This window comes from Miscanthus floridulus, chromosome 16 (genome assembly GCF_019320115.1).
Source record: "Miscanthus floridulus cultivar M001 chromosome 16, ASM1932011v1, whole genome shotgun sequence".
NCBI lineage: Eukaryota > Viridiplantae > Streptophyta > Magnoliopsida > Poales > Poaceae > Miscanthus > Miscanthus floridulus.
Genome location: NC_089595.1, coordinates 101,505,001 through 101,530,505, shown reverse-complemented (window position 1 = coordinate 101,530,505; position 25,505 = coordinate 101,505,001). Strand labels below are relative to the sequence as shown.

The following is a 25,505-nucleotide window of genomic DNA, read 5'->3' as shown; positions in this document are numbered from 1 at the left end:
TCGGATTAGGAACTAGTGCTGCTGTAGACTGAGCTAGTAAAACTAAAGTAGCTGGCTCTGATGATGCCACGGAGGAGGGGAGCGTCTCTATCATCGCTGTGATAGGTGCATCCATAGAAGGACCTAGAACATGCAGGTATGGAGGAGTGGGCTACCCTGTCAGCTCACTGAAGGAGGCTCCAAGACTCCTACAGACTAAAGTGCCTGGCTCAAGCAGCGACGACGTCTGTGCCGGTGTGAAGCCCATCTAGAATGGTGTGAACTACGGGGCTACCACTAGCGAAGTGAACCACTGGGTCACCTGCTCTGTAGGAGAAGCATACTATGCTGGTGGCTGACCCTGACTCTGAAGCCCACTAGGCTATAACGCTGGAGTCATCGAAGTGGTAGCAGGCTGACCAAGCTAGGGCGTAGTCTGTGGCGGTGGGGCCCCAATCGCCTGCACTACATGCTACATGAACCCAAGAAGCTGTTGTTGCATGAGTATCTGCTACTGATGCATAGCCTGCTGCTGCTGCTGTAGTGCCTAGGTCTGCTGTTGAATAACAAGCTATTGGCGCTAGAACTCGTCCTGTCGAGTCTAGAACTGTGCAAGTATAGCAGTTGTCTCCTGAGCCTATCTGGCCTAGTCCTACCTCATCCGCTCAAGTATAGCCAGAAGAGAGGGGTCAGTCTATGGGGTAGGTGGCACTGAACTAGAGCTACCGGCCTCAGCATCATGTCGGCGTGGAGGCATCTATGGAATGGGCTGGTAATCATCATTAGAACTGTCACTAGGCTCGCTAGTGACCAACCCCTCCTGCTGAGCAAGCTCCTCCTCCTATGTAGCTGCAATACCCCTGATGATATCATCATGCTGGCCTGTAGTCTCTAGCACCACTAGACGACAGCGCGGCTGACTCGGTGCCTATGGTGTACTGTGCCTGATCTTCTGAGACAGGTTATAAGTAGGGAACTCTGTCGTGGCACCACTATACTCAGCAATCATCTCATGCGACTTAATAGAAACAGCTCTGTGGATAAGAAAAGTGACCCAATGAGCATAGGGTAGCTGCCTATAACCTCTGAAGCCCTCAGCTATAGTGTCCTCCATCTCTGATAGAAGGAGATCCCAGATGTCGAAGATTGTCTACTACATTAGAGAGTTGAGAAGCCATAGCTGAATCTGAGTCAATCTCTCTCTGTATCCCATCCTTGGGAGTAAAGTCCTCCTCATAACAGCCTCAAGCACGCGAGCTATGGGTGTGAGATCACTAGGGTTCCTCCTTGACCCCTCGCCAAAAGGCTCTATGAAGCAGTGACGTACCAAGTCTGTAGGGGGTACCATGCCACCATGAGGACATCTGGGGGGTGTAGTCTGTCCATAGCACACCTCATGGAGCCTAACTGGCTGCTCCTGAAGCCTAAGAATCTCCCTGACCCTAGTGCTAGTCAACCGATAGTCTTTGCCACCAAATGCAAAATGAATGAACCTGTGGTGGGGGTCAATCCAGAGAGATGCGTAGAACTAATGAACCCAAGATGGAACATATAATCCGATCTATCCAATCAGATCTGTCAGCCCTAGTAGATATGCAAGGTAGGGGTGAATGTGCTCTCCAGCTGCTGCAATAATAGACTCAATGCTTCATACTCTCTTAGGTCTGAAGACTACTCCACTGTTCTAATAAGCATTATAGAAGTCCTTCTGTAGGGGTGTATAGAATCCCTCTTCTGCTCTCTCATCCCTCCTAGGTGGAAACCATACCTCAAAGTCAACAAACCGTAGCTGCTACACCTGCTTGGCCATGGTAGCCCTCAGGTCAAGATGGGTCACTAGAGGAGGACCCTGTGGTCGAGGCGGTGGACGAAAACCCCTTCGCTGAGTGACTAGCCTTGGTGAAACTGGGACACGAGTACGACCAGAGCGGCATAACTGTGGCTATGGTGCCATCTCTGTCTCCTCGGCCAGCTGGACCTGCTCACCCTCCTAAGACTATAGTGTCTGCTGTGGCTCCTATGTCTGCTGAGCTGGCTGAGGCTCCTTGTAACACCCTGGTGTTACATTGTAATGTTTTGCTAAAACATTTCGTAAGCATTTGGATTTATGTGCATATGTGTATGACATAAAGTATAACTCAATGTTCGGCACTTAAAACATTCATACGAAACATGAGTCCGTGGTTATGTTTCATATAATACTGTGTAATCGCTTTGTTCTGGAAACTAAAAGGGCTAAAGAACGTTTGGCTAACAGCGATAAGATAGGTGTGGTTGGACAAAGATAGATGGTTAGTACCTCGAGTAGGCTGCGTTTATTTCTGACGTGGAACCATTCGTTTCAACATCATTCGCGTATGTTTTGGAAGTGGCCGACGATGCCACTTTTGGCAAACTCTATGGAACGATTGGCTTAAGAAGTAGCGCGATGTAATGACTACGGTCGATAGTTTGATGAACCTTCTTGTGCATCGAGCAATTAGTTTAGCGATTGGAGCATTGCGTGCAAGGTTTCTCACTGCTTTAAAAAGCATGCAAGACACCTAGCTTAAGCCCTGGGCACGGTCACCACCCGCTACTGGCGTGCCAGCACCCACTGCCATGCCCGGCTATGTCCCACTACGCCGTGCACGCGCATGGCCTATGCATCCTGGACGCCTGCCCCGCTACTGCTCGCCTGTGGCCACGGCCCCGCTGCTGCTTGCCTACCACCACATCTAGCTTGCCCTACGCGCCGAGGCGTAGGCCACGTCGCCTTGCCGCCGGGACACGACGCACACATCTTGCTCTACGCTGCCTTGGGCGGGAGCACGCTGGTCCCATGCTACACGCTGCCCATCACCACGCCGGTTCTGCGTCGTTGACATCACTTTGGCTGCTTGTGCGTTGGACAACAGTCTGCCTGCCGTCACCTCACGTCGCACTCGCGCTGTGTCCCTTATTGGATGCTGCCTGCTGCATCGCTGTACCGTTGCCTCGTCGGCTTGCTGCCACGCCTTACTGACTAGCGCTTGGAGCCACGCCATGCTGTTTCCCCATGGTTGTGCATGCCAGTAATTGTTTTGACGACCATCGTAGGTCCGAGCCAAGCCATGCCATGACCTTCCCTGTCTCCACTGTCTCCTTGGCCGCCATGACGATTTTCCCCAATTTGCCTTAACCGTAGCCGTAGACTCCAATTCATCTTAGGCTTGGCTCCGTTAGGCATCTGGCTATGCCCCATCCCCACCTTACTGTGTGTGTCCTTGCACATGGCCAGAATTTCGTAATTCCACATCACCAGCTCAATAAGGCCGGGCGGACGCCCTCCAACGGTGAGCCAGCCATGCAGTGCATCTTGTAGCAATTTAGTGCACCCACAGTCTCATCGTATCCTCCTGAGCACCCCGCACACCGTAGCCATAGCTTCGCAGCAGGCCAGCCACCACCACAGCGGTAGTGCCACTGTCGGGCACCACCTCACTGCTGTGAGTGCACGTGGCCAGCCTTGCTCAGACCACCTCCGACCGAACCGTCAATGCGAAGGTATCGGTGAGTACTCCCTGGTGCTCACTAGCTCGTGTGCTAGCCTCGCCTTCGCTGTTGCTCATGGGAACGCGCCCGCCCTTGCAGGTTAGGAGCCACCGCCGGGGAGGGAGTTCGTGACTGCATCTCTGCTCGCCGTGTTGCCTCCAGTAGCTTCCACGTGTCATTAAGGTACCTATCGACCCCATAGGTAGGCAGTAGAGGTTCGGGTGAGGCCGGCGTGGTCGCCCAATGCCCGCGCCGTCGTGCCGGTGCGCGCCCTAGGGACCAAGGACATAGTCGTGGTGAAGACATAGAAGTGGGAGGGTGTAGATATAAAACTATAGACTAGCAAAACAGTACCGTAGAGCTCATAGCAAATACCGAGTACGTCAGGGGTGCCCGTGCATTTTTGCCGACGCGCGCAGGCCTTCCCCATCGTGGGCCATTGGCTGGCTAGGCCACGTGGTGGCCTGCTGTCGCGTGCGAGCGAGATGACACGCTGGACCGGGCTACGCGTTGTGGGCCAATGTAAGAGGATTCGATTTTCCTTATTTCCTAGAAATAGAAATGCTTATTTACTTTCTGCTATGAATCCAACTTCGATAAATCGTAGTAAATTGCATGGTTGTCCAAAAATTGCGAATCTAAGTTTGTTAGGTTCACAAAAATGTCATCTACCTATTAGTATAGTTAGTTCACCATTAGCTATTAGGATGGTAGGCTCATAAGATTTAAGTAGAAAGCTTAGCGTTATATCGATCAATAATTGCAGGAATTGTTGTGGCAAACCGACAATAGCTTTAGCTTTGAAATCAATACAGTGGGTTCCTTAGGCCTTTATATACTTGCTGTAAAAATTGTTAGCCGTAGAGCGAGTTGCTTAATAGCGTAGTTATTATCCTTGCTTTATTGTATGTATCGTAAATTGGCATTAGGAGTAGGAATATTCGTAGTCGCCGTAAGAATGTATATCACGCTCATACTTGTTAGTGGTGCTGGTACGTAGCTTAGACTTTAGTGGGTAGATCTCACTTAGTAGTTTAATAGATGTACTTTTAAGCGAAGAGTTGTTGTTGTCATCTTATTAAGCATTGCATCATCATTTCATATAGATCACGAACAGGTAGACTTCGTACCCATCTGCGAGCCAGACTATGATGAGGTGATCGAGGAGTACGAGGAGGAGCTCTTCGCATAGGAGGGAGCCCAGGAGCTTGTTGGTACTAACTTTGCTGACCCGGCACCTGCCCAAGGCAAGCCCCGGTGCATAACCCCTATTTTTAAATGATCACTGAATATATTTATATGATATGCATTTACATTACAGGCATTTTATAGAAACTACATGCATAAATATATCCACCATGAGTCCTACTAGTATAGGTCAAGTAGCTGCTATGCTCAGGATGTCGGTAGCGTGAGTAACCTGCCATTACTCGCAAATAGGTGATTAAACTATGATATCATGATGAAATAATGGAAAGGAAAATGGTGACCAGACAGGGATGCGGATTTGGTACTAGTGGGTGTGAGGGGTTGTGTCCTGCGGCCAATAGGGCATAACCTAGTTACACTTTTTCCCTGTCTGTGTCGATTAAGGACCGGTCGTTGCATATGACTCTAGGAAAGTCATAGATTATTGTCCCGAGCACATACTTGGGTATGGGCACAGGGAAGGCTTGCTGCTCTCTTGTTGCGGATCTAGCTCTTTCTAGACCGACTGATGGGAAGAGGAGGTGGTGGAGGTCCTTGCACCGCACTGAGTCCGGGACTCAGAGGCGGGGGCTTGGAGTCCAAGTTTGGACGGGGACCTAGACACCCGGGATAGGAGAGTGGTGGGTTGGTCCTGCTTGTGCCTGGGGTATAAGCGAGGCGTGTGTCTTCAAGGCACCCAGCTGGGCACATTGATTCGTGAATCACCAGGTTATCCGGTACGGCTTGTCTGCAGTTTAGCACCGTAGTAAGAACTGTAAGTGGAAAAACATGAAGGAACAGTATCGATTGCTCAACTCTTGCTTGAAAGTAGAACAGGTGCTTATATAGATTGACTAGATGAAAACTTAATATGGCCGATGATAATAATGTATCAATAAGGACTCACTATTAGTATTTCTTTTTGCTAAAAGAGAACCAACAAACCATAAAGCCTAGCATATTCCTTAGAGTCGGGAAAGTATTCCCACTGGTCGGATAAGTCTTGCGAGTACATTGTGTACTCAAGGTTTATTTACCTCTGTTGCAGGTGATGCTTGAGGAGTACCTTGTGTGGAGGATTCTTCTGGTATGCTCAGACGAAATCCTCGTTATCTTATTGTTAGATGTTATCTTTTAATATTCCGCTGTTTATCTTTCCGCACTCTGTATTTGATATTATAATAATGTACTTTTCAAGAAACTCTAATGTATGAGATGGACTTGTGTTGTAACTCGTTCTCATTATTGGATCCTTAGAAAAAATATGGATCTTTCGGGTTCTCCCTTGGGGTGTGCCCGATGGACACCGCTCGCTGTAGTTGCTTTTGGGGTGCTTAGTGTTTGGTGGAAGACAAGCGCCTCTGTAAGTACGCTATTCTGGGCAGTTCTACCATAGTTGGTACCAGAGCCAATAATGGTCATGAGTTCCTCACTCTTTTACAAAACTAAAAGTTTGACCAACAAAAGTTTTGTGAAAAGTAGGATGCGATTAAGTTAAGTTATATAAGTATAAGCCCTAGTTATATGGTATATCTAGGATAGCGGCACTGGCTTTATTTAATCAGTTTTCTATAGGTACACTGACTTACGTTGCGTAAGAAATCGCTTAGTATACGGAAAGTGAGTGTGCAATGTGCCAAAAATTTTACGAATGCCGTTATATTCCGGCTTGAGTGAACGTATAGGTCGAAGCATGCATCATATAATAGCATCTTACTTGAACTAGGAATCCCCTTCACGTATAATGAAAGTAGTAAATTGGTAAGACTAACTAAATGAATGCTTTAATAAATGAGCTGCCATCTCTTTAATCCCTGGATTCTGATCGGGAAGGTGTCCTAATGGATGGCTCGTCTCTCTTACAGATGAATCTGAGGTCCGAACGTGGGAGCACCAGTTTGGGAGCAGCCAATGAGGGCCATGGTGACAGTGCTTGGGTCTTTGAGCGTGGCAACGAGGGAGCTCAGCAGGTTCCACCCTTGGTTCCTCATCCTTTCCCACCACCACCACCGCCTCCGCCGTTGTCCACCATAGAGGTCATGGTGGAGTTGTTGGCTGCTCATCAGGAGTCAGCCGCTGCTCATCAAGAGACATCTCGTGCCATGGAGATTATGGCACAGGCCGCTGCGGGCCTTGCCCATGGAGGCCCCGGGGGCAATGGTGGGAATGGGGGTGGTGCTCGCCGTCCTGAGGGACAGTCCTCTTACCAGGACTTCCTCAAGACCCACCCGCCCATGTTCACACCGTCGAACGAGCCTTTGGAGGCGGAGCACTGGCTTCGCATGCTGGAGCAGAAGTTTCGGCTGCTCGGAGTGGCCAATGAGCAGAAGGTGCACTTTGCATCCCAGTAGCTTTTGGGGTCCGCAGGTGCCTGGTGGGAGACTTTCTACGCTGCGGAGCTACCAGATCATCTGGCAACATGGCAGGAGTTCTTCACCGCCTTCCGCGAGTTCTTCATACCTGCTGGTGTTATCCACCAGAAGGTGACTGAGTTCATGGAGCTGAGCCAGGGGAGCTGGACGGTAATGGAGTATGTGACCCAGTTTAACCACTTGGCTCAGTATGCTGATAGTTAGGTGGACACGGATGATAAGAAGAGGGATTGCTTCTTTCGCGGTCTCACTCCCGCTCTTCAGGAGAAATTGTACCTGGGGAACTATCAGACCTTTGGGGCTCTGATGAATGCCTCCATTGCTCTTGAGGGTTTTTAGTGGGCATCTCAGGTGGATTGGAAGCAGAAGCGGGTGGCAGCTGGATCCTCCAGCCATCCTCATACTCAGAAGGTGCAAATTGTTAGGCGAGGGCCCTATCAACCATCTGGCGGGCCTCCGTTCTGGTCACCCCAGCAAACGTCACAGACTTCCTCTGCTCAGTACAAGGAACCTTCACAGCAGGTGCAACCCTAGCAGACTCAGGGATAGTAGGTCCCACCTTGTCAGGGATTCGGGAACAAGCCGGGTGCTTGTTTCAAGTGTGGCAAGGATGGCCACTATGCTAGGGAGTGTCCTCAGCAGCAGGCAACTCAGTCATCTTAGCCATCTGCAAATTCCAGGCTTATTAAGAAGACTTTCATCAAGAGGAAGGTGCCTAGCAGATCTGGTCAGGTGCACTTCACGGATGCTCAGCAAGTTGTGCAACATGAGATAGTTATGGCTGGTATGTTTACCATCGAATCCCATCCAGCTTTGGTGTTGTTTGATTCTGGTGCATCGCATTCCTTTATGAGCATAGGGTTTGTAGAGCGGCACAACTTATCACTATTGGCTATACCGTATGCCTATAAGATCCGTACTGTGGGTTCTCAGATGTTCATCAGTACTCGCATGGATATAGTAAGTTTGGTATTAGCCACCCACACTTACCGTCTATAGTTCATGATAATGCCTGGGCAAGACATTGATGCTATTCTTGGAATAAACTGGTTACAGGTATATGGGGTAGTATTGGATATGAAGAGAAGAAGTGTAGAGTTACGGCTTCCTTCTTCTGAGGATAGGATGTCTCTCATCATACCCTTAGAACTGGTCTTACCTATTGCTACCCATGTTGAAGCCATTCCTGATCTTACCTCCATTCCAGTAGTATGTGAGTTCCTAGATGTTTTCCTGGAGGATCTTCCTAGATTGCCACCAGACCATGAGGTAGAATTCTCCATTGAGCTTGAGCCTAGTACTGCTCCTATCTCTAGACGTCCATACCGCATGGCTCCGAGAGAACAAGCAGAAATGAAGAAACAACTGGAGGAGTTGATGGACAAGGGTTTCATCCGCCCAAGTTCTTCACCATGGGGTTGTCCAGCGATTTTTGTGAAGAAGGATGGTACTCTATGGATGTGTATGGATTACCACCCCTCAATGCGGTAACAGTTAAGAACAAGTATCCTTTGCCCCGTATAGATACTTTATTTGATTAGTTAGCTGGTGCTAAGGTATTCTCGAAGATAGATCTCTGATTGGGCTACCATCAGATCAAGATCAAGCCACAGGATATACCAAGGACAACTTTCTCTACTAGGTATGGGTTGTATGAGTACCTAGTGATGTCTTTCAGTCTCACCAATGCCCCAGCTTTCTTCATGTACCTGATGAACTCAGTCTTTATGCTGGAGTTGGATACATTTGTGGTAGTGTTCATTGATGACATCTTGATCTATTCCAAGAGTGATGAAGAGCATGCCTATCACCTCCGAATAGTCCTGACTCAACTAAGGGAGCACCAGCTATATGCTAAATTCAGCAAGTGCGAGTTTTGGTTAGATCGAGTGTAGTTTTTGGGACATGTGTTGACACCCAAGGGCGTTTTTGTGGATCCCAGCAAGGTGCAAGATGTATTAGATTGGAAGTCTCCCAGGTCTATGCACCAGATCCGTCAGTTCCTTAGGCTAGCTAGATACTATCGGCGTTTCATCCCTAATTTCTCCAAGATAGCCTAGCCCATGACCAAGCTGCTCTAGAAAGAAGCTAAGTTTGTTTGGAGTCTAGCTTGTGAAGAAGCTTTTCAGTCCCTGAAGACTTTTCTAACCACCGCTCATGTGTTGGCCGAACCAGATATTGAGAGGCCCTTTGATGTTTACTGTGATGCCTCGAAGACAGGATTGGGATGTGTGCTTATGCAGGATGGGCGTGTGATAGCTTATGCTTCGTGCCAACTGAAGAAGCACGAGGTGAACTACCCCACTCATGATTTAGAGCTAGCCGTGGTAGTTCACTCTCTGAAGATTTAGAGGCATTATTTGTTGGGCAACAAAGTGCATATCTTCACTAACCACAAGAGCCTTAAGTATATTTTCACTCAGCCTGAGTTGAACATGAGGCAAAGGAGATGGTTAGAGTTGATCAAGGATTATAATTTGGAAGTCCACTATCATCCAGGAAAAGCCAATGTGGTAGCTGATGCCTTGAGTCGTAAGTCACATCAGGTTGAGGAAATACCCTTGTCACTCCACCACATAGAGGTGCTAGCTCAGATTGCATTGACCTCAGAGTTGCTGGAGCAAATTATTCAGGAACAAAAGGAAGACCCTGAAGAGTTTCCGTACATCAGGAAGTTGCTGGCAGAAGGGCATGGACCTCATTTTAGCATTGATGAGCAGGGGGTCGTAAGATACAAGGATAGACTGGTGGTTCTGTCTAATGAGGAGCTGAAAAGAAAGATTTTGTAAGAAGCCCATCATTCCAAGCTGTCTATCCACCCTGGTAGCAACAAGATGCACCATGATCTGCGCCAACTATACTAGTGGTCCTACATGAAGCAAGATATCACCCAGTTCATTGCTGAGTGTGACACTTGCAGTAGAGTCAAAGCAGATCATATGCGTGCTCTTGGATATCTACAGCCTTTGCCCATTCCTGTTTAGAAATGGGAGGATATTTCCCTAGATTTCATTGTGGGTTTACCCCGTACCTCCACGGGCTTTGATTCTATTTGGGTCATTGTGGACCGTCTCACTAAGTATGCCCACTTCCTTCTGATGGACACTAGATACACTGCTAAGAAGTATGCAGAGTTATACTTTGATTAGATTGTGACCCTACATGGAGTTCCTCTCACCATCATCTCTGATAGAGGGTCAGTTTTTGTCTCTCGTTTCTAGGAGAAACTCCAGGAATGTCTAGGTACTCGTCTTCTCAGAAGCTCAACATACCACCCACAAACTAATGGTCAAACTAAAAGGGTGAACCAGGTGCTCAAGGATGTGCTGCGGGCTTGCACCATCTCTTTTCCTAAGAAGTGGGATCATTGTTTGAAGCTGGCAGAATTTTCATATAATAACAGCTACCAAGAGAGTATCCACATGGCACCATTTGAAGCTTTATATGGGCAGAAGTGTAGGACGCCACTAAACTAGGTTGAAGTAGGAGATCGTGGGTACTTCAGGCCTGATTTCATAAAGGAGGCTCGAGAGAAAGTAGATATAATTCGTGAACACTTGAAGGCAGCTCAGAGTCGACAGAAGGCTTACGCAGACAAGCGAAGAAGGCCTTTGGAATTTGTAGCTAGGGATTATGTGTATCTCAAGGTATCTCCTATGAGAGGGGTACATTGGTTTGGTGTCCATGGCAAGTTAGCCCCTCGGTATGTGGGTCCATACCAGGTGTTGCAACAGTGTGGTCCCGTTGCTTATCGTCTCCAACTCCCTGAAATTCTCTCGACAGTTCACAATGTAGTTCACGTCTCGCAATTGAAGAAATGCCTACGAGTTCCTGAAGAATCTGTGGATATAGAAGGACTTCCGCTCCAACCTGATTTGTCTTATGTGGAGCATCCTATAAAAATCTTGGATGAGAAGGAGAGAGTGACCAGGAACAGGGCGATAAAGTTTTACAAGGTACAATGGCAAAAATCATTTAGAAGACGAAGCCACCTAGGAGCAAGAGAGCTACATATTAAAGAATTACCCCCATCTTCTCTCTGGGTTGGATAGTTAGTTATTGCGCCAAATGTACTCCCTACCTCTTTCTCACACTAGGCACATGAAATCTTGGGTCGAGATTTTGTTTTAGGGGGGTAGATTTGTAACACCCTGGTGTTACATTGTAATGTTTTGCTAAAACATTTCATAAGCATATGGATTTATGTGCATATGTGTATGACATAAAGTATAACTCGATGTTCGGCCCTTGAAACATTCATATGAAACAAGAGTCCGTGGTTATGTTTCATATAATACTATGTAATCGCTTTGTTCTGGAAACTAAAAGGGCTAAAGAACGTTTGGCTAACACCGATAAGATAGGTGTGGTCGGACAAAGATAGCTGGTTAGTACCTTGAGTAGGCTGGGTTTGTTTCCGACGCGGAACCATTCGTTTCAACGTCGTTCGTGTATGTTTTGGAAGTGGCCGACGATGCCACTTTTGGCAAACTCTGTGGAACGATTGGCTTAAGAAGTAGCGCAATGTAATGACTGCAGTCGATAGTTTGATGAACCTTCTTGTGCATCGCGCAATTAGTTTAGCGATTAGAGCATTGCATGCAAGGTTTCTCACTGCTTTAAAAAGCGTGCAAGACACCTGGCTTATGCCCTAGGCGCGGTCAGCACCCGCTGCTGGCGTGCCAGCACCCACTACCGCGCCTGGCTGTGTCCCACTGCACCATGCACGTGCACGGCCTGCGCGTCCTAGCCGCCTGCCCCGCTGCTGCTCGCCTACGGCCACGGCCCCGCTGCTGCTCGCCTGCCGCCACGTCTGGCTCGCCCTGCGCGCTGAGGCGCAGGCCACGTCACCTTGTCACCAGGACATGACATGCACGTCTTGCTCTGCGCTGCCTTGGCCAGGAGCGCACCAGTCCCACGCTACACGCCACCCGTCGCCACGCTGGTTCTGCATCATTGACATCGCTTTGGCTGCTTGCGCATTGGACAACAGTCTGCCCGCCGTCACCTCACGTCGCACTCGCGCTGTGTCCCTTGTCGGATGCTGCCCGCTGCATCACCGTACCATTGCCTCGTCGGCTTGCTGCCATGCCTTACTGACTGGCGCCTGGAGCCACGCCCTGCTGTTTCCCCATGGCCGTGCACACCAGTAATTGTTTTGACGACCACCACAGGTCCAAGCCAAGCCACGCCATGACCTCCCCTATCTCCACTGTCTCCTTGGCCATCATGACGATTTCCCCCAATTCACCTTAACCATAGCCGTAGACTCCAATTCATCTTAGGCTCGGCTCCGTTAGGCATCTGGCTGTGCCCCATCCCCACCTTACTGTGTGTGTCCTTGCACATGGCTGGAATTTTGTAATTTCGCATCACCAGCTCCATAAGGCTGGGTGGATGCCCTCCAATGGCGAGCCAGCCACGTAGTGCATCTCGTAGCAATTCCGTGCACCCACAGTCTCGCCGTATCCTCTTGAGCACCCCATGCACCACAGCCATAGCTTTGTAGTAGGCCAACCACCACCACAGTGGTAGTGCCACCGTCGGGCACCACCGCACCGCCGTGAGCCCACATAGCTAGCCTTGCTCAGACCACCTCTGACCGAACCGTCAACGCGAAGGTATCAGTGAGTACTCCCTGGTGCTCGCTAGCTCGTGTGCTGGCCTCGCCTTCGCTGTTGCTCATGGGAACGCGCTCGCCCTTGCAGGTGAGGAGCCACCGCTGGGGAGGGAGTTTGTGACTGTGTCTCTGCTCGCCGTGCCACCTCCAGTAGCTTCCACGTGTCGTCAAGGTACCTATCGACCCCTTAGGTAGGCAGTAGAGGTTCAGGTGAGGCCGGTGTGGTCGCCTAGTGCCCGTGCTGTTGCGCCGGTGCACGCCCTGGGAGCTAGGGACGTAGTCACGGTGAAGACATAGAAGTGGGAGGGTGTAGATGTAAAACTATAGACTAGCAAAACAGTACCATAGAGCTCGTAGCAAATACCGAGTACGTCGGGGGTGCCCATGCATTTTTGCCGGCACGCGCAGGCCTTCCCCATCATGATCCATTGGCCGGCTAGGCCGTGCCTCCACGTGGGCCGTGCAGTGGCCTGCTGTCGCGTGCGGGTGGGATGACGCGCTGGACCGGGATGCACGTTGTGGGCTGACTTAAGAGGATTTGGTTTTCGTTATTTCCTAGAAATAGAAATGCTTATTTATTTTCTGTTATGAATCCAACTTCGATAAATCGTAGTAAATTGCATGGTTGTCCAAAAATAGCGAAAATAAGTTTGTTAGGTTCGCAAAAATGTCATCTAGATGTTAGTATAGTTAGTTCACCATTAGCTATTAGGATGGTAGGCTCATAAGATTTAAGTAGAAAGGTTAGCGTTATATCGATCAATAATTGCAGGAATTGTTGTGGCAAACCGACAATAGCTTTAGCTTTGAAATCATTACAGTGGGTTCCTTAGGCCTTTATATACTTGCTGTAAAAATTGTTAGCTGTAGAGCGAGTTGCTTAATAGCGTAGTTATTATCCTTGCTTTATTGTATGTATCATAAATTGGCATTAGGAGTAGGAATATTCGTAGTCACTGTAAGAATGTATGTCACGCTCATACTTGTTAGTGGTGCTGGTACGTAGCTTAGACTTTAGTGGGTAGATCTCACTTAGTAGTTTAATAGATGTACTTTTAAGTAAAGAGTTGTTGTTGTCATCTTATTAAGCATTGCATCATCATTTCATGTAGATCACGAACAGGTAGACTTCGTACCCGTCTGTGAGCCAGACTACGACGAGGTGATCGAGGAGTACGAGGAGGAGCTCTTCGCACAGGAGGGAGCCTAGGAGCTTGTTGGTACTGACATTGCTGACCCGGCACCTGCCCAAGGCAAGCCCTGATGCATAACCCCTATTTTTAAATGATCACTGAATATATTTATATGATATGCATTTACATTATAGGCATTTTATGGAAACTACATGCATAAATATATCCACCATGAGTCCTACTAGTATAGGTCAAGTAGCTGCTATGCTCAGGATGTCAGTAGCGTGAGTAACCTACCGTTACTCGCAAATAGGTGATTAAACTATGATATCATGATGAAATAATGGAAAGGAAAATGGTGACCAGGCAGGGATGTGGATTTGGTACTGGTGGGTGTGAGGGGTTGTGTCCTGCGGCCAACAGGGCATAACCCAGTTACACTTTTTCCCTGTCTATGTCGATTAAGGACCGGTCGTTGCATATGACTCTAGGCAAGTCACAAATTATTGTCCCGAGCACATACTTGGGTATGGGCGTAGGGAAGGCTTGCTGCTCTCTTGTCATGGATCTGGCTCTTTCCGGACCGACTGATGGGAAGAGCAGGTGGTGGAGGTCCTTGCACCGCACTGAGTCTAGGACTCAGAGGTGGGGGCTTGGAGTCCAAGTTTGGATGGGGACCTGGACACCTAGGACAGGAGAGTGGTGGGTTGGTCCTGCTTGTGCCTAGGGTATAAGCGGGGTATGTGTCTTTGGGGCACCCAGCTGGGCATATTGATTCGCGAATCGCCGGGTTATCCGGTATGACTTGTCTATGGTTTAGCACCGTAGTAAGAACTGTAAGTGAAAAAAGGAGAAGGAACAGTATTGATTGCTCAACTCTTGCTTGAAAGTAGAATAGGTGCTTATATAGATTGACTAGATGAAAACTTAATATGACCGATGATAATAATGTATCAATAAGGACTCACTATTAGTATTGCTTTTTGCTTAAAGAGAACCAGCAAACCATAAAGCCTAGCATATTCCTCGGAGTCGGGAAAGTATTCCCACTGGTCGGATAAGTCTTGCGAGTACATTGTGTACTCAGGGTTTATTTACCCCTGTTGCAGGTGATGCTTGAGGAGTACCTTATGTGGAGGATTCTTCTGGTGGGCTCAGACGAAATCCTCGTTATCTTATCATTAGATGTTATCTTTTAATATTCCGCTGTTTATCTTTCCGCACTCTGTATTTGGTATTGTAATAATGTACTTTTTAAGAAACTCTAATGTATGAGATGGACTTGTGTTGTAACTCGTTCTCATTATTGGATCCTTGGGAAAAATGTGGATCTTTCAGGTTCTCCCTCGGGGTGTGCCCGACGGACACCGCTCGCTGTAGTTGCTTTTGGGGTGCTTAGTGTTTGGTGGAAGACAAGCGCCTCTATAAGTACGCTATTCTAGGCGGTTCTGCCACACTCCTAAGTCTACTAAGCTGGCTGAGGCTACTACTGTGGCTCCCCCTGAGGCTAAACCTCGTCAATGGCAACACGTCATCCTCCAATCATGAGGGTCCTAGCTGGACCACCATGAAGACGCTCAACACGCTGAAGTGAAGCCATCGCCTCTGGTGAAAGCAGATCGGCAATCCGGACTCTATTGCGAGTGCCTCCTCTCTTGGCATGCTCTGTGGCCTCTACAACTGTTGTGGCTCTTGCTATATCTGTATCTAGATACTTGTGCTTCCTAACTGCCAGCTTCTTGGTCACCTTGCCTTTAGGGTCTGTAGGCTGGCGAGGCAGGGGCCTCGGATCCTCATCACCGGGACCACCTCCGACATTCTTCGTCCGAGCCATCTGAAAGATTTGAGATGAATCAACTACCTCTAACAAAGATCAACTATCGCTGACACTTTTGAGGCTTGGCCTCGTTCTGTACTCATGAGCTTGGCCCCGAGTTAACTGATAACTGCCACACGATCTCAACGGCATCGACTCGCTGCACGATGGAATAGATAGGATATACAAATAAATACAACATACCTAATAGATGCAAAACCTTAGGAAGCAAGCAATTTAGATACAAAATTGAAATGCGGGGCTTGCTACCTATCGAAACAGCGAAACGACAAGAGGAGGAACGGATAGGGGGACACCGAATCGGCTAGGGTTCCTGGTCGGCGAGGATCGGCAATGCAATGAATTGACGACCAAGGGTTTGCTGCTGAAACTAGGGCAGTTAGGGTTCACTAGCGCTAGTTGTGGGCGGCACCGCGTTTGGAGGTACGGTGACAAGGTAGGGCGTGGGCGTAGAGGAGCTGCACTGGCGTGGGCATGCTCCGGTGCGGGACAGATGGCGCGCGGGTGAGCTACGGCGGCGCACGGGCAAGCTATGGTGGCGCACGGGCAACCGGCGGTGTGCGCACGGGCTGTGGTTTCGCGTGGAGCTGCGAGCGGCGCACGGTGCGGTGGCTTGGTGCTCCGGTGCGAGGGGCACGGCGCAGCACTATGGCGGCGGATTCGGTGATTTGGGCGAGCGGCAGCGGAGGCGAGCTCTGAAGGTGGCATATCTGGTGATTAGGGTGGAATATGGCTTAGATCAAGGCACATCTGGATTATATGGGGTCCCCTGGTGGATCAGAAAAGGAAACGGAGAAAAGTCCTAAAACCGCACGAAGTCTACTGACCGGACGCTCCGGTGGCAGCGACCAGACGCTGCCACCCAGCGTCCGGTCGATTCCAGAGAGGTCCAATTCCTCTGGAATCGCAACTGGACGCATCCGGTGGACACCGACCGGACGTAGCCAGAGTCCGGTCACCTAGTCTTGACATCTTCATGATCGACCGGATGCTGAAGCTCCTTCCGACCGGATGCTGGGAAAACACTGTTTTAGCGTCTGGTCACTCCTTCGGTAGCAGGTTCACCTCCTATGAACTGACCGGACGCTAGACATCAGAGTCCGATGCAGCGTCCGGTCACTCCTTCTTTAGCAAATCTTCAAAGTCCTTCGTGTTGCCTGTTCCCAATTAAGTCCCAACTCGAATAAGATCCAAATAAACACACCAGTTGGGACTAATGTGAGTGACCTCTCTCAAACCCTCAAGTTTTTCAAAATATTTTGCCTTAGGCTATAATTCTTTTTAAGAAAATAGGCAATAAGGGGGCAAATTGAAGACAAACGACAAACAACAATCATGCATATGCAATGTAATACTTGAAAGTAAATCTAGTTGCTTGTCAAGTTTGATCCAAGGTTAAGCTTCTTCACATGCTTTTCGGCGGTTATCTTAACCATGTTAGATAAGCCCTATATGCATTATAAAGCATTAAACATGTTGTATATTACAATGCAATGCAAGGGACAACACAAGCTCAATTTTTAGTGAAGTTACTAAAATCAAGCACATTGAGCTCATTCCGCAATCTACAAAATGTTGCCTCATCTAGCGGTTTAGTAAAGATATCCGCCAATTGATCCTCGGTCTTTACACCTTCTAGTGATATATCATTTTTAGCAACATGATCTCTAAGAAAGTGATGGCGGATATCTATGTGCTTGGTGCGAGAGTGTTGAACTAGATTATTTGCAAGTTTTACTGCACTTTCATTGTCGCATAAAAGAGGTACTTTATCTAGAACTACACCATAGTCTAGGAAAGTTTGTTTCATATAAAGTATTTGTGCACAACAAGCACCCGCGGCAATGTATTCCGCTTCGGCGGTGGACAAAGCCACACTATTTTGTTTCTTAGAGGACCAAGACACAAGTGATCTACCAAGCAAATGGCACCCTCCGGATGTGCTTTTTCTATCAACTTTGCAACCGGCATAATCTGAATTAGAATAGCCAACTAATTTAAATATAGCTCCTTTGGGATACCAAAGGCCAATGCTTGGTGTGTGCTTAAGATACCTAAGGATTCTTTTTACTATAATTAAATGAGTTTCCTTAGGATTAGCTTGAAACCTAGCACACATACACACACTAAACATGATGTCGGGCCTAGATGCGGTCAAATATAACAAGCTACCAATCATAGAGCGGTAGAGAGTTTGATCAACCAGGTTATCTCCCTCATCTAGGTTGAGATGTCCATTGGTTGGCATGGAGTCTTGATTGGCTTACATTCATCCATCTTGAATCTCTTGAGAAGATCATTAGTATATTTCTCTTAAGAGATAAAAATCCCTTCTCTTATTTGCTTGACTTAAAAACCAAGAAAGAATGTAAGCTCTCCAATCATTGACATCTCGAACTCCTTCGACATTAATTCACCAAATTCTTTGCATAAATCTTCATTTGATGATCCAAAGATGATATCATCAACATACACTTGACAAATGAAGATATGCCCATCAAGCTTCTTGGTGAATAGTGTGGTGTCGACCTTCCCAATGGTGAAGCCCTTCTCAATGAGGAAGTCCCGAAGGCGCTCATACCAAGCTCTTGGGGCTTGCTTAAGCCCATATAATGCCTTGGACAACCTATAAACATGATTAGAATATCTAGAGTCTTCAAACCCGGAAGATTGATCAACATAGACTAGTTCATTAATAAAGCCATTTAAAAATACACTTTTCACATCCATTTGATAAATTTTTATTTCATGATGTGATGCATATGCAAGGAGGATATGGATGGCTTCTAATCTTGCAACCGGGACAAAGGTCTCTCCAAAATCCAAACTTTCAACTTGAGAGAACCCCTTTGCAACTAGTCTTGCCTTGTTCCTCACAACAACACCTTAATCATCTTGCTTGTTTTGGAACACCCACTTTGTTCCAAGGACTCTTGCACCTTTTGGCCGCTCTTCAAGAGTCCAAACTTCATTGCGGGTGAAGTTGTTCATCTCTTCATGCATGGTATTGATCCAATCCGGATGTTGAAGAGCTTCATCTACCTTAGTAGGCTCAAAGCAAGAGACAAAAGAGTGATGAGCAACAAATAAAGCACTTTCATTCAAACTCTTTCTTTAGCCTTTCATTGTCATACTTGAGCTTGACATACTCATCATAGTCATTGCACTCAACCACTTGCTTGCCTTTGCCACTAGATCCTTGCTCAATGCTCTCATCAATTAAATCATCACATGAGGTAGCTATATCAATCTTAACAACATCGTTAGTAGCATCATGTGGCTCATTGAGTAAAAATTCTTGAGCAATAACAAGATTATCATGATTAATCTTGAGAGTAGTATATTCATCTTTTAGCTTGTTATGGCTAGTGATGAGCTCTTTGTGCACCCACTCAAGTTTATCATGTTTATCTTTAAGCTCTTTCTTAGAAGATTTGAGCTTCTTGAGTTTGGATGACATAGCATCATTAGCTTCTCTAAGCTCAACACTAGCCTTTTCGGCTATCTCACATTTTGCTAAAAGAGAATCATTCTTAATCTCAAGCTTTTCATTTGTAGCTCTAGTTTTTATAACGATCTTAGTGTATTGTTTTAGCAATCTAGCAAGATCATCATAAGTAGGTGATTCATATTCATCATCATCACTATCGCTATCATTATCACTAGCATGCTCATCATCACTACTATCATCATTGTTCGATACCTTGCGGTCACCCTTGGCCATAAGGCATAGGTGTGTAGAGGATGATGGTGGTGGTGGCGGTGAAGATGATGAGTCAATAGCAATGGCGGCCACCTTCTCGTTGTCACTATCATCATCGGATGAGGCACTAGATGAATCAATGTCCGTGAGCCAATCACCGACAATGTATACCTTTCCACTCTTCTTTTTCTTGTGGAAATCCCTCTTCTTGCCATCTCTCTTATTGTATGACTTATTCTTTTTCTTCTCATCTTCATCTTCATTGATTGAGTCATTTTTCTTACCCTTGTTCTTGTTCTTAAACTTGTCTTTCTTGGGCTTAGTGCATTGGTGTGCTAGATGACCAAGTTTTCCACAATTGAAGCAATCCATCTCAGAGATTGGCTTCCTTCTAGAGCTAGTGAAGAACTTCTTCTTCTTGTCATCAAACTCGATGCTACTCTTGTTGAGCTTCTTTAGCATCTTGGCGGTCTTCTTCACCATGAGAGCAAGACTTTCATCATCAACTTCATCTTCACTTGAGCTCTCATACTCAAGTCTTGCTTTGCCCTTCTCTTGGCTAGCTTTAAATGCTAAATCCTTATCTTTCTTCTTGGTAGAGAATGAGCCATCTTGTGGCATGATGTGCATGTACATCTCATGAGCATTGATCTTTCCCAAGATTTGTGTCGGTGTAGCGGTGGAAAGATAATCTTGATGTAGCACGGTCACAATATGCCCATATTTTTCAATGGGGAGGACACTCAAGATCTTTCTTACAACATCAGATGGTTGCATTTGAGTAAGTCCAAGCCCATTGACTTCCTCTACAAGAACATTCAAACGTGAATACATTTCATTAGCACATTCTTTAGGAAGCATTTCAAAAGAGTTGAGTTTTTTTATGACAAGATGATAGCGTTCCTCACGCTCACTCTTAGTTCCCTCATGGAGCGCACAAACGTCCGACCATAGTGCATGGGCGTCTTTGTGGTTCCTCACCCGATTAAACACATCTTTGCAAAGGCCTCTAAAGATGGTGTTTTGAGCCTTTGCATTCCACTTCTCATAATTAACCTCACCGCCTTGTAGGTTAGCAGCATCTCGAGGTTTTGGGAAGCCTTGTGAGGCGGCTCTAAGTATACCAACATCTAGAGCCTCTAGATACGCCTCCATATGAATTTTCCAATAAGGAAAGTCATCTCCCTCAAAGATAGGAGGAGGTCCATCCCCGTGAGACATCTTGCTCTAGGCGGTTAAGCCTAAATACGTGAGCACGAGGCTTTGATACCAATTGAAAGAATTAAGATGCCCAAGAGGGGGGTGAATTGGGCTAATTCTAAATTTCTTTGCAATAATTAAGTCTTATGGTTAGCCTAATTAACCCCTTGTGCCTAGAAAGTGTTCCTAATTATTCTACCGCATAAAAGACTTACAACCTAAGTTCCAATCCTACTCTAGCATGATAATTCTAAGAATGTAAAGACATGAATTGAATTGCTCAAAGTAAATAGAGAGGAAGGAACGCGGCGATGTTTTGCCGAGGTATCGGAGAGTCGCCACTCCTCACTAGTCCTCGTTGGAGCACCCGCGTAAGGGCGTAGCTCCCCCTTGATCTGCGCAAGGATCAAGTGCTCTCTACGGGTTGATTCTTTGACACTCCGTCGCGGTGAATCACCCACAACTGCTCACAACTTGAGTTGGGTCACCCACAAGCTCCGCCGGATGATCACCAAACTCCCAATCACCACCAAGCCATCTAGGTGATGGCGATCACCAAGAGTAACAAGTACAAACTCTCACTTGACCACGACAAGCCTAATGAGAAGGTGGATGCACACTTTGCTACTCTTGATCTTCACTAATGAGGGCTCTCTTTGGAATTCTCAAATCTCAATCACCTCACTAGGACCTTGCTCTTCTTGGCACTCTCTAAGGTGTTTCTCAGCTGTTGTAATGAGCAAAAGTACCCCCACACACGAGTGGAGGTGGTATTTATAACACCGGCTAAAAAACGAACCGTTATGCGCCTCAACGGGGTGACTGGACACTCCGATCATGTTGGCCGGATGCTTCGGTCAGTATACCCCAAACTTCAGTGTTTATAGTGTGACCGGACGCGTCCGGTCGTGATTTTCCCTCTGAAACCTTACTGGAGTCGACCGGACGTTGGCCCTCAGCGTTTGGTACCATGACCTAGCAGCATCCGGTCACTTTCAGACACTTTCACCTTGGTCAAATGAATTGACCGAACCCTGAGCCAGCGTCCGGTCACACCGGAGCCAACGTTCGGTCAGTATTTGACCCTCCATTCACTTCCAACCCTCGAACATATGTGAATGAAGTTTGCTCCATTGGATCAAAGGGATGTTGTGGAGCTACCTAGTGCTAGTTTCAACAAGTGTGCACCACACCTAACTCACTAGACTCACCGAGGTCAAGCTACCCGTTCATACCCCCCTTAATAGTACGGCCAAAGGAAAAACAAAGTCCTAAACTACTCTAAGTGTCTCTCCAACTCCAATTGACACTTAGAACTAGTCCATCCTTAACATTGTCGTCCATCCTTTGAAAACCAAAACGATTTCCATCGTAGGGGCATGACAACCATGATTGTCCGATCGATCTACATTACCATGACCTAACTCAACTGTTTCTGCAAAACACACGTTAGTCACAGTAATCATGTATTGTCATTAATCATCGATACCCAACTAGGGGCCTAGATGCTTTCAATTGTGTCCCGCTAGTTCTTTACTGAAGCAATAGTGTTAAAATTTAGTCACAGTATACCACAGTGTTTGTAATGCTTAAGTTGCTATATGTGACTTTTAGCATTAAAAGCAATAGAATATCTGGCTCGGATACACAGTATGTAGTTATTTTTTTTATTAAGTACATCTGTGATTTGCTATAGTACTAAAACTAAAAGAGCTGGAGCAGTCTGCTAACTAAATATGAAATTTTATGCTCTAGCTGGAGTAGTCTGCTAAGTATCTGATTGAAACTGAAATAGCAATCTTCCTCCCTAGAAGATAGAAATCTTCTTTCCTTTTTGTTAACCTTTTACAATTGGCTGGTTTATAATTTCCTGATCTTTATTGCCTTAGGCAAAATAGTTGTGATATTGTAACTTAAAGGGACCCAAATTATATGATGATAAATAAATATGAACTTACAGATGCTATTTTACAGTAATAGCGTTTCATGGTTTCACAATGGCAAAATAGACTTTCCGTACATGCTTCGGGGTGTTGTAGTTTCTGTTCAGAAGACTAGTGATTCTGGACAGGCTAGAGTGGGTGTGCTTCAGCAGCTAAATCACTGAACCTTTATTTTCTCTGTAAGATCGAGTCACTGAACAATGTGTTCTCAACAGAGCCAGATGATAAGACAAACAAATATTGATGCATGCTAAGTGCCTAATTAAATTAGTGAACCAATGAAATCTGTTCACTTATTTAGTGCTTTGCTTTTCAGTGTTATGTGTTTTGGTTATACTAGTGTTGAGAAGCTGAGAAAACTTGTATATGTCACGCATATATTAATTTTCTATGATAGTGAACCAGATTTTTTCTTTGATAGTGTTGAGAAACTGAGAAAGCTTTTCAGATAGTGAACCAGATTTTCATCTGCATAAATCCAATATTTTTTCTATGAGACTACTGCATGGTTTTGTGAAACAATAGCATTTCAAAAGGGCCTAAGTATGTAACCTGAAGCGGTTTTTGGTGATTCAGTATGTTTTGAGTGCAATTACCAATTTCACAGATGATGTTTGACAAGTAGTTACCAATTTGATAGCAAGCTTGATAGATACTAGTAAACATAATAATTACATGTATCGACGTCGATTTAATTAGTATTATACTGTCCACTGTGAGGATCGAAATTTTATTCGGAGGTGTTCATGTGTGGAGACATGTTTTAGTTCCAGTGAATATCCTGTGACAGTTCGAGTGCAAAAACATATCCGTCATAAGACAAAAGTTCGCTGGTTCTTTGCCTAGAAGCTGGAGGCATGGACCTCAAACCTCGAAATGAAAAGCATCTTAACGTTTTCCCCCCGAGAAACTGGAACGGTAACCGTAGCTCAAAGTCTAAAATTAGGGTGCAAGTGCAATGCAGAACTGATCAACTTAACAAATGGCAGGACCATTGCGTCTAAAGACATTCAGTTCAAATTTACTGGCCCATCTTTATCGATAATATAATTTGTTCTTGTGATAGAGCACTACACTTGTGTGATAATTCATACAACAATCTTGACAGAGACACAGACGAGCTTATTAGTTAATAATTTTGGTCATTTTGGTTTGATGGTCTGTTGCTGGCTATGATCTTATGTGGAGTGTATTATTCTTATTAACATAGCATTTGTAGTTCCTATATTTACGTCTGTGATGACTAATGACAACGTATCAGTCACAGATTTTATATATATGAGAAAATTTCAATTTGCTGCATTCCACGATGCCGCTTTTATGTTTATTTCTTACCTGAACTCGATGTATCTACATGTCTGTCTTCCGTAATCTTGAAAGCCTATGCAAATGAATGTAATTATATATCAGTACTAAATTCTAAATTTATCTAAGTTTTAGCCTAAGAAAACATCATTTCTAAATTCTCTGTGTTTTCTGATTATTCTATATAATTTTGGTCACTCGGAATTTGTATCCTGTGTCTCCCAAACGGCACCCAATAATTTTATCCCGATGAGAATTTATTCTCGTGAGGGAGACAGGGGTGGCAAGTTCAGTGGAGAATTCCCTTGGGGGCTTAAACCCACGTGTGTTTTTTAACCCAGCACGCAAAGGAGCCCTTAGAGGGGGAAGTGCGGCGAGACTTGTCCACTTGTCACGCGTCCCTAACGACACGACGGGAATCGGGTCCGCCCTGTGAAAATTGCGGCACGCTGTTATTGGCCACCGACCGAGCGAACGCCAGTCAGGCAAGTGAGCGGCTCCTCATCGCGAGTCGGTAGTCGGTCGCGGGCTCCTGCGCTGCGCACGCGCGGTGCGTGAGGTTGATGGGCGCGGAGGGATGGGGGAGGGCGCCCTGACCATGAGGCGGCTGAGCGGGACGTCGAACGGCGGCAGTGGCGGTGGCGGTGCCAGTGGCGGCAATGCGGGAGGGAGCTCTGGCGCCGCCGGCCACTGGGAAGGAGGAGGCGGCGGCGCGGGTCCGGGGCGTGAAAGCGGGGATCATGGACGAGAAGGTGCTGCAGCTGGTGTTCCAGGCGCTCCACTGGGACCCGCAGTCGCTGTGCGTGGTGGCGCGGGGTGAGCCGGCGCCTACGCGCCGTCGCGGAGCGGGTGCTGTGGCGGGAGCTCTGCGTCTCGCGTGCGCCGCGGATGGTGGCGGCGCTGACGGGCGGGGCCGCGGCCTCGGCGCCGGCGGCCGGGCGCATCGGCGGCGGGTGGCCCGCGCTGGCGAAGCTGCTGCTCTTCTGCTGCGGCGCGGCGGGCGCGGGCGCGGGCGTGCCTGGCCACTTCGCCACGGTGTCCCGCTTCTCGAAGACCCCGGGCGGAGCTTCCTGTCGCGGCGGTGCGCGGGGGACCTGCTGTACGTGTCGGACCGCTGCGAGCACGCCGTGGCGGGCGCCGCCGCCGACGTCGGCGCCTACCGCGGCGTGTTCCGCGGGTTCATGCGCTCCCGGACGCGGGCGTGGCTGGTGGGCCACCGCACCGCGCTGGAGCCCGGGTGCGCTGCCCCTACTGCGGCGCGCGCGTCTGGAGCATGACCGCCGCGGGGCTCGCCCCGCGCAGCGCGTCGCGAAGCTCGGCGCCTACGAGGGACGGCTCGAGTACTTCGTCGGCGTCAGCGGACACCTCCACGGCAGCTGCTGGCTCGCGCGGCTCTCAGACAGCGAGGGCGGCGCCGGACCCGACGTCTCCGACGCCGACGACGCGTCCGCCGGCGCCAGAGAGGAGGAGGACGCCGACGACCTGTGACGCCGATCGACGGAAGGGTCGTGTACAGAGAGTTTTAGTTAGCGTCAGCTTAGCATTTTTCCACCTTGTTGTCTTCGATTCATCTTGTAAATGCAGTGGTTCTGGCGTTCTGCACTTGCGCTGTTGGCTATTGCATATTTGCATTGCACACCGGTTTGCCTGCTGCCATCAGATCAGACACGCGAGTTGCGAGCCAGCCTTGCCGTTGCAGCCCACGGCGTGCT

General features: G+C 47.5%; 1 protein-coding gene and 1 pseudogene across 1 annotated transcript; one reads left to right on the top strand and one right to left on the bottom strand.

The window, feature by feature from the left end:
• Window positions 1-7,674: 7,674 nt before the first annotated feature.
• LOC136511138 (uncharacterized) lies at window positions 7,675-19,981 on the bottom strand. The gene is made up of 2 exons (XM_066505328.1): window positions 19,517-19,981; window positions 7,675-7,719 (listed from the first exon to the last, which is right to left on the bottom strand). Exons 1-2 carry the CDS (start codon window positions 19,979-19,981, stop codon window positions 7,675-7,677), a joined length of 510 nt encoding a protein of 169 aa, XP_066361425.1.
• Window positions 19,982-24,275: 4,294 nt separating this feature from the next.
• LOC136514490 (EID1-like F-box protein 3) lies at window positions 24,276-25,298 on the top strand (annotated as a pseudogene).
• Window positions 25,299-25,505: the final 207 nt, after the last annotated feature.

Excerpts from the sequence above, each read along its gene's own strand:
- LOC136511138 (XM_066505328.1), bottom strand. The coding sequence starts at position 19,981 with ATGTACATGCACATCATGCCACAAGATGGCTCATTCTCTACCAAGAAG. Across the intron at positions 7,720-19,516 it reads AGAAAAAGAAGAGTGGAAAG|ATGGCTAAGATGACTGAGTT; the intron begins GTATACATTGTC and ends TGGAATTTGCAG.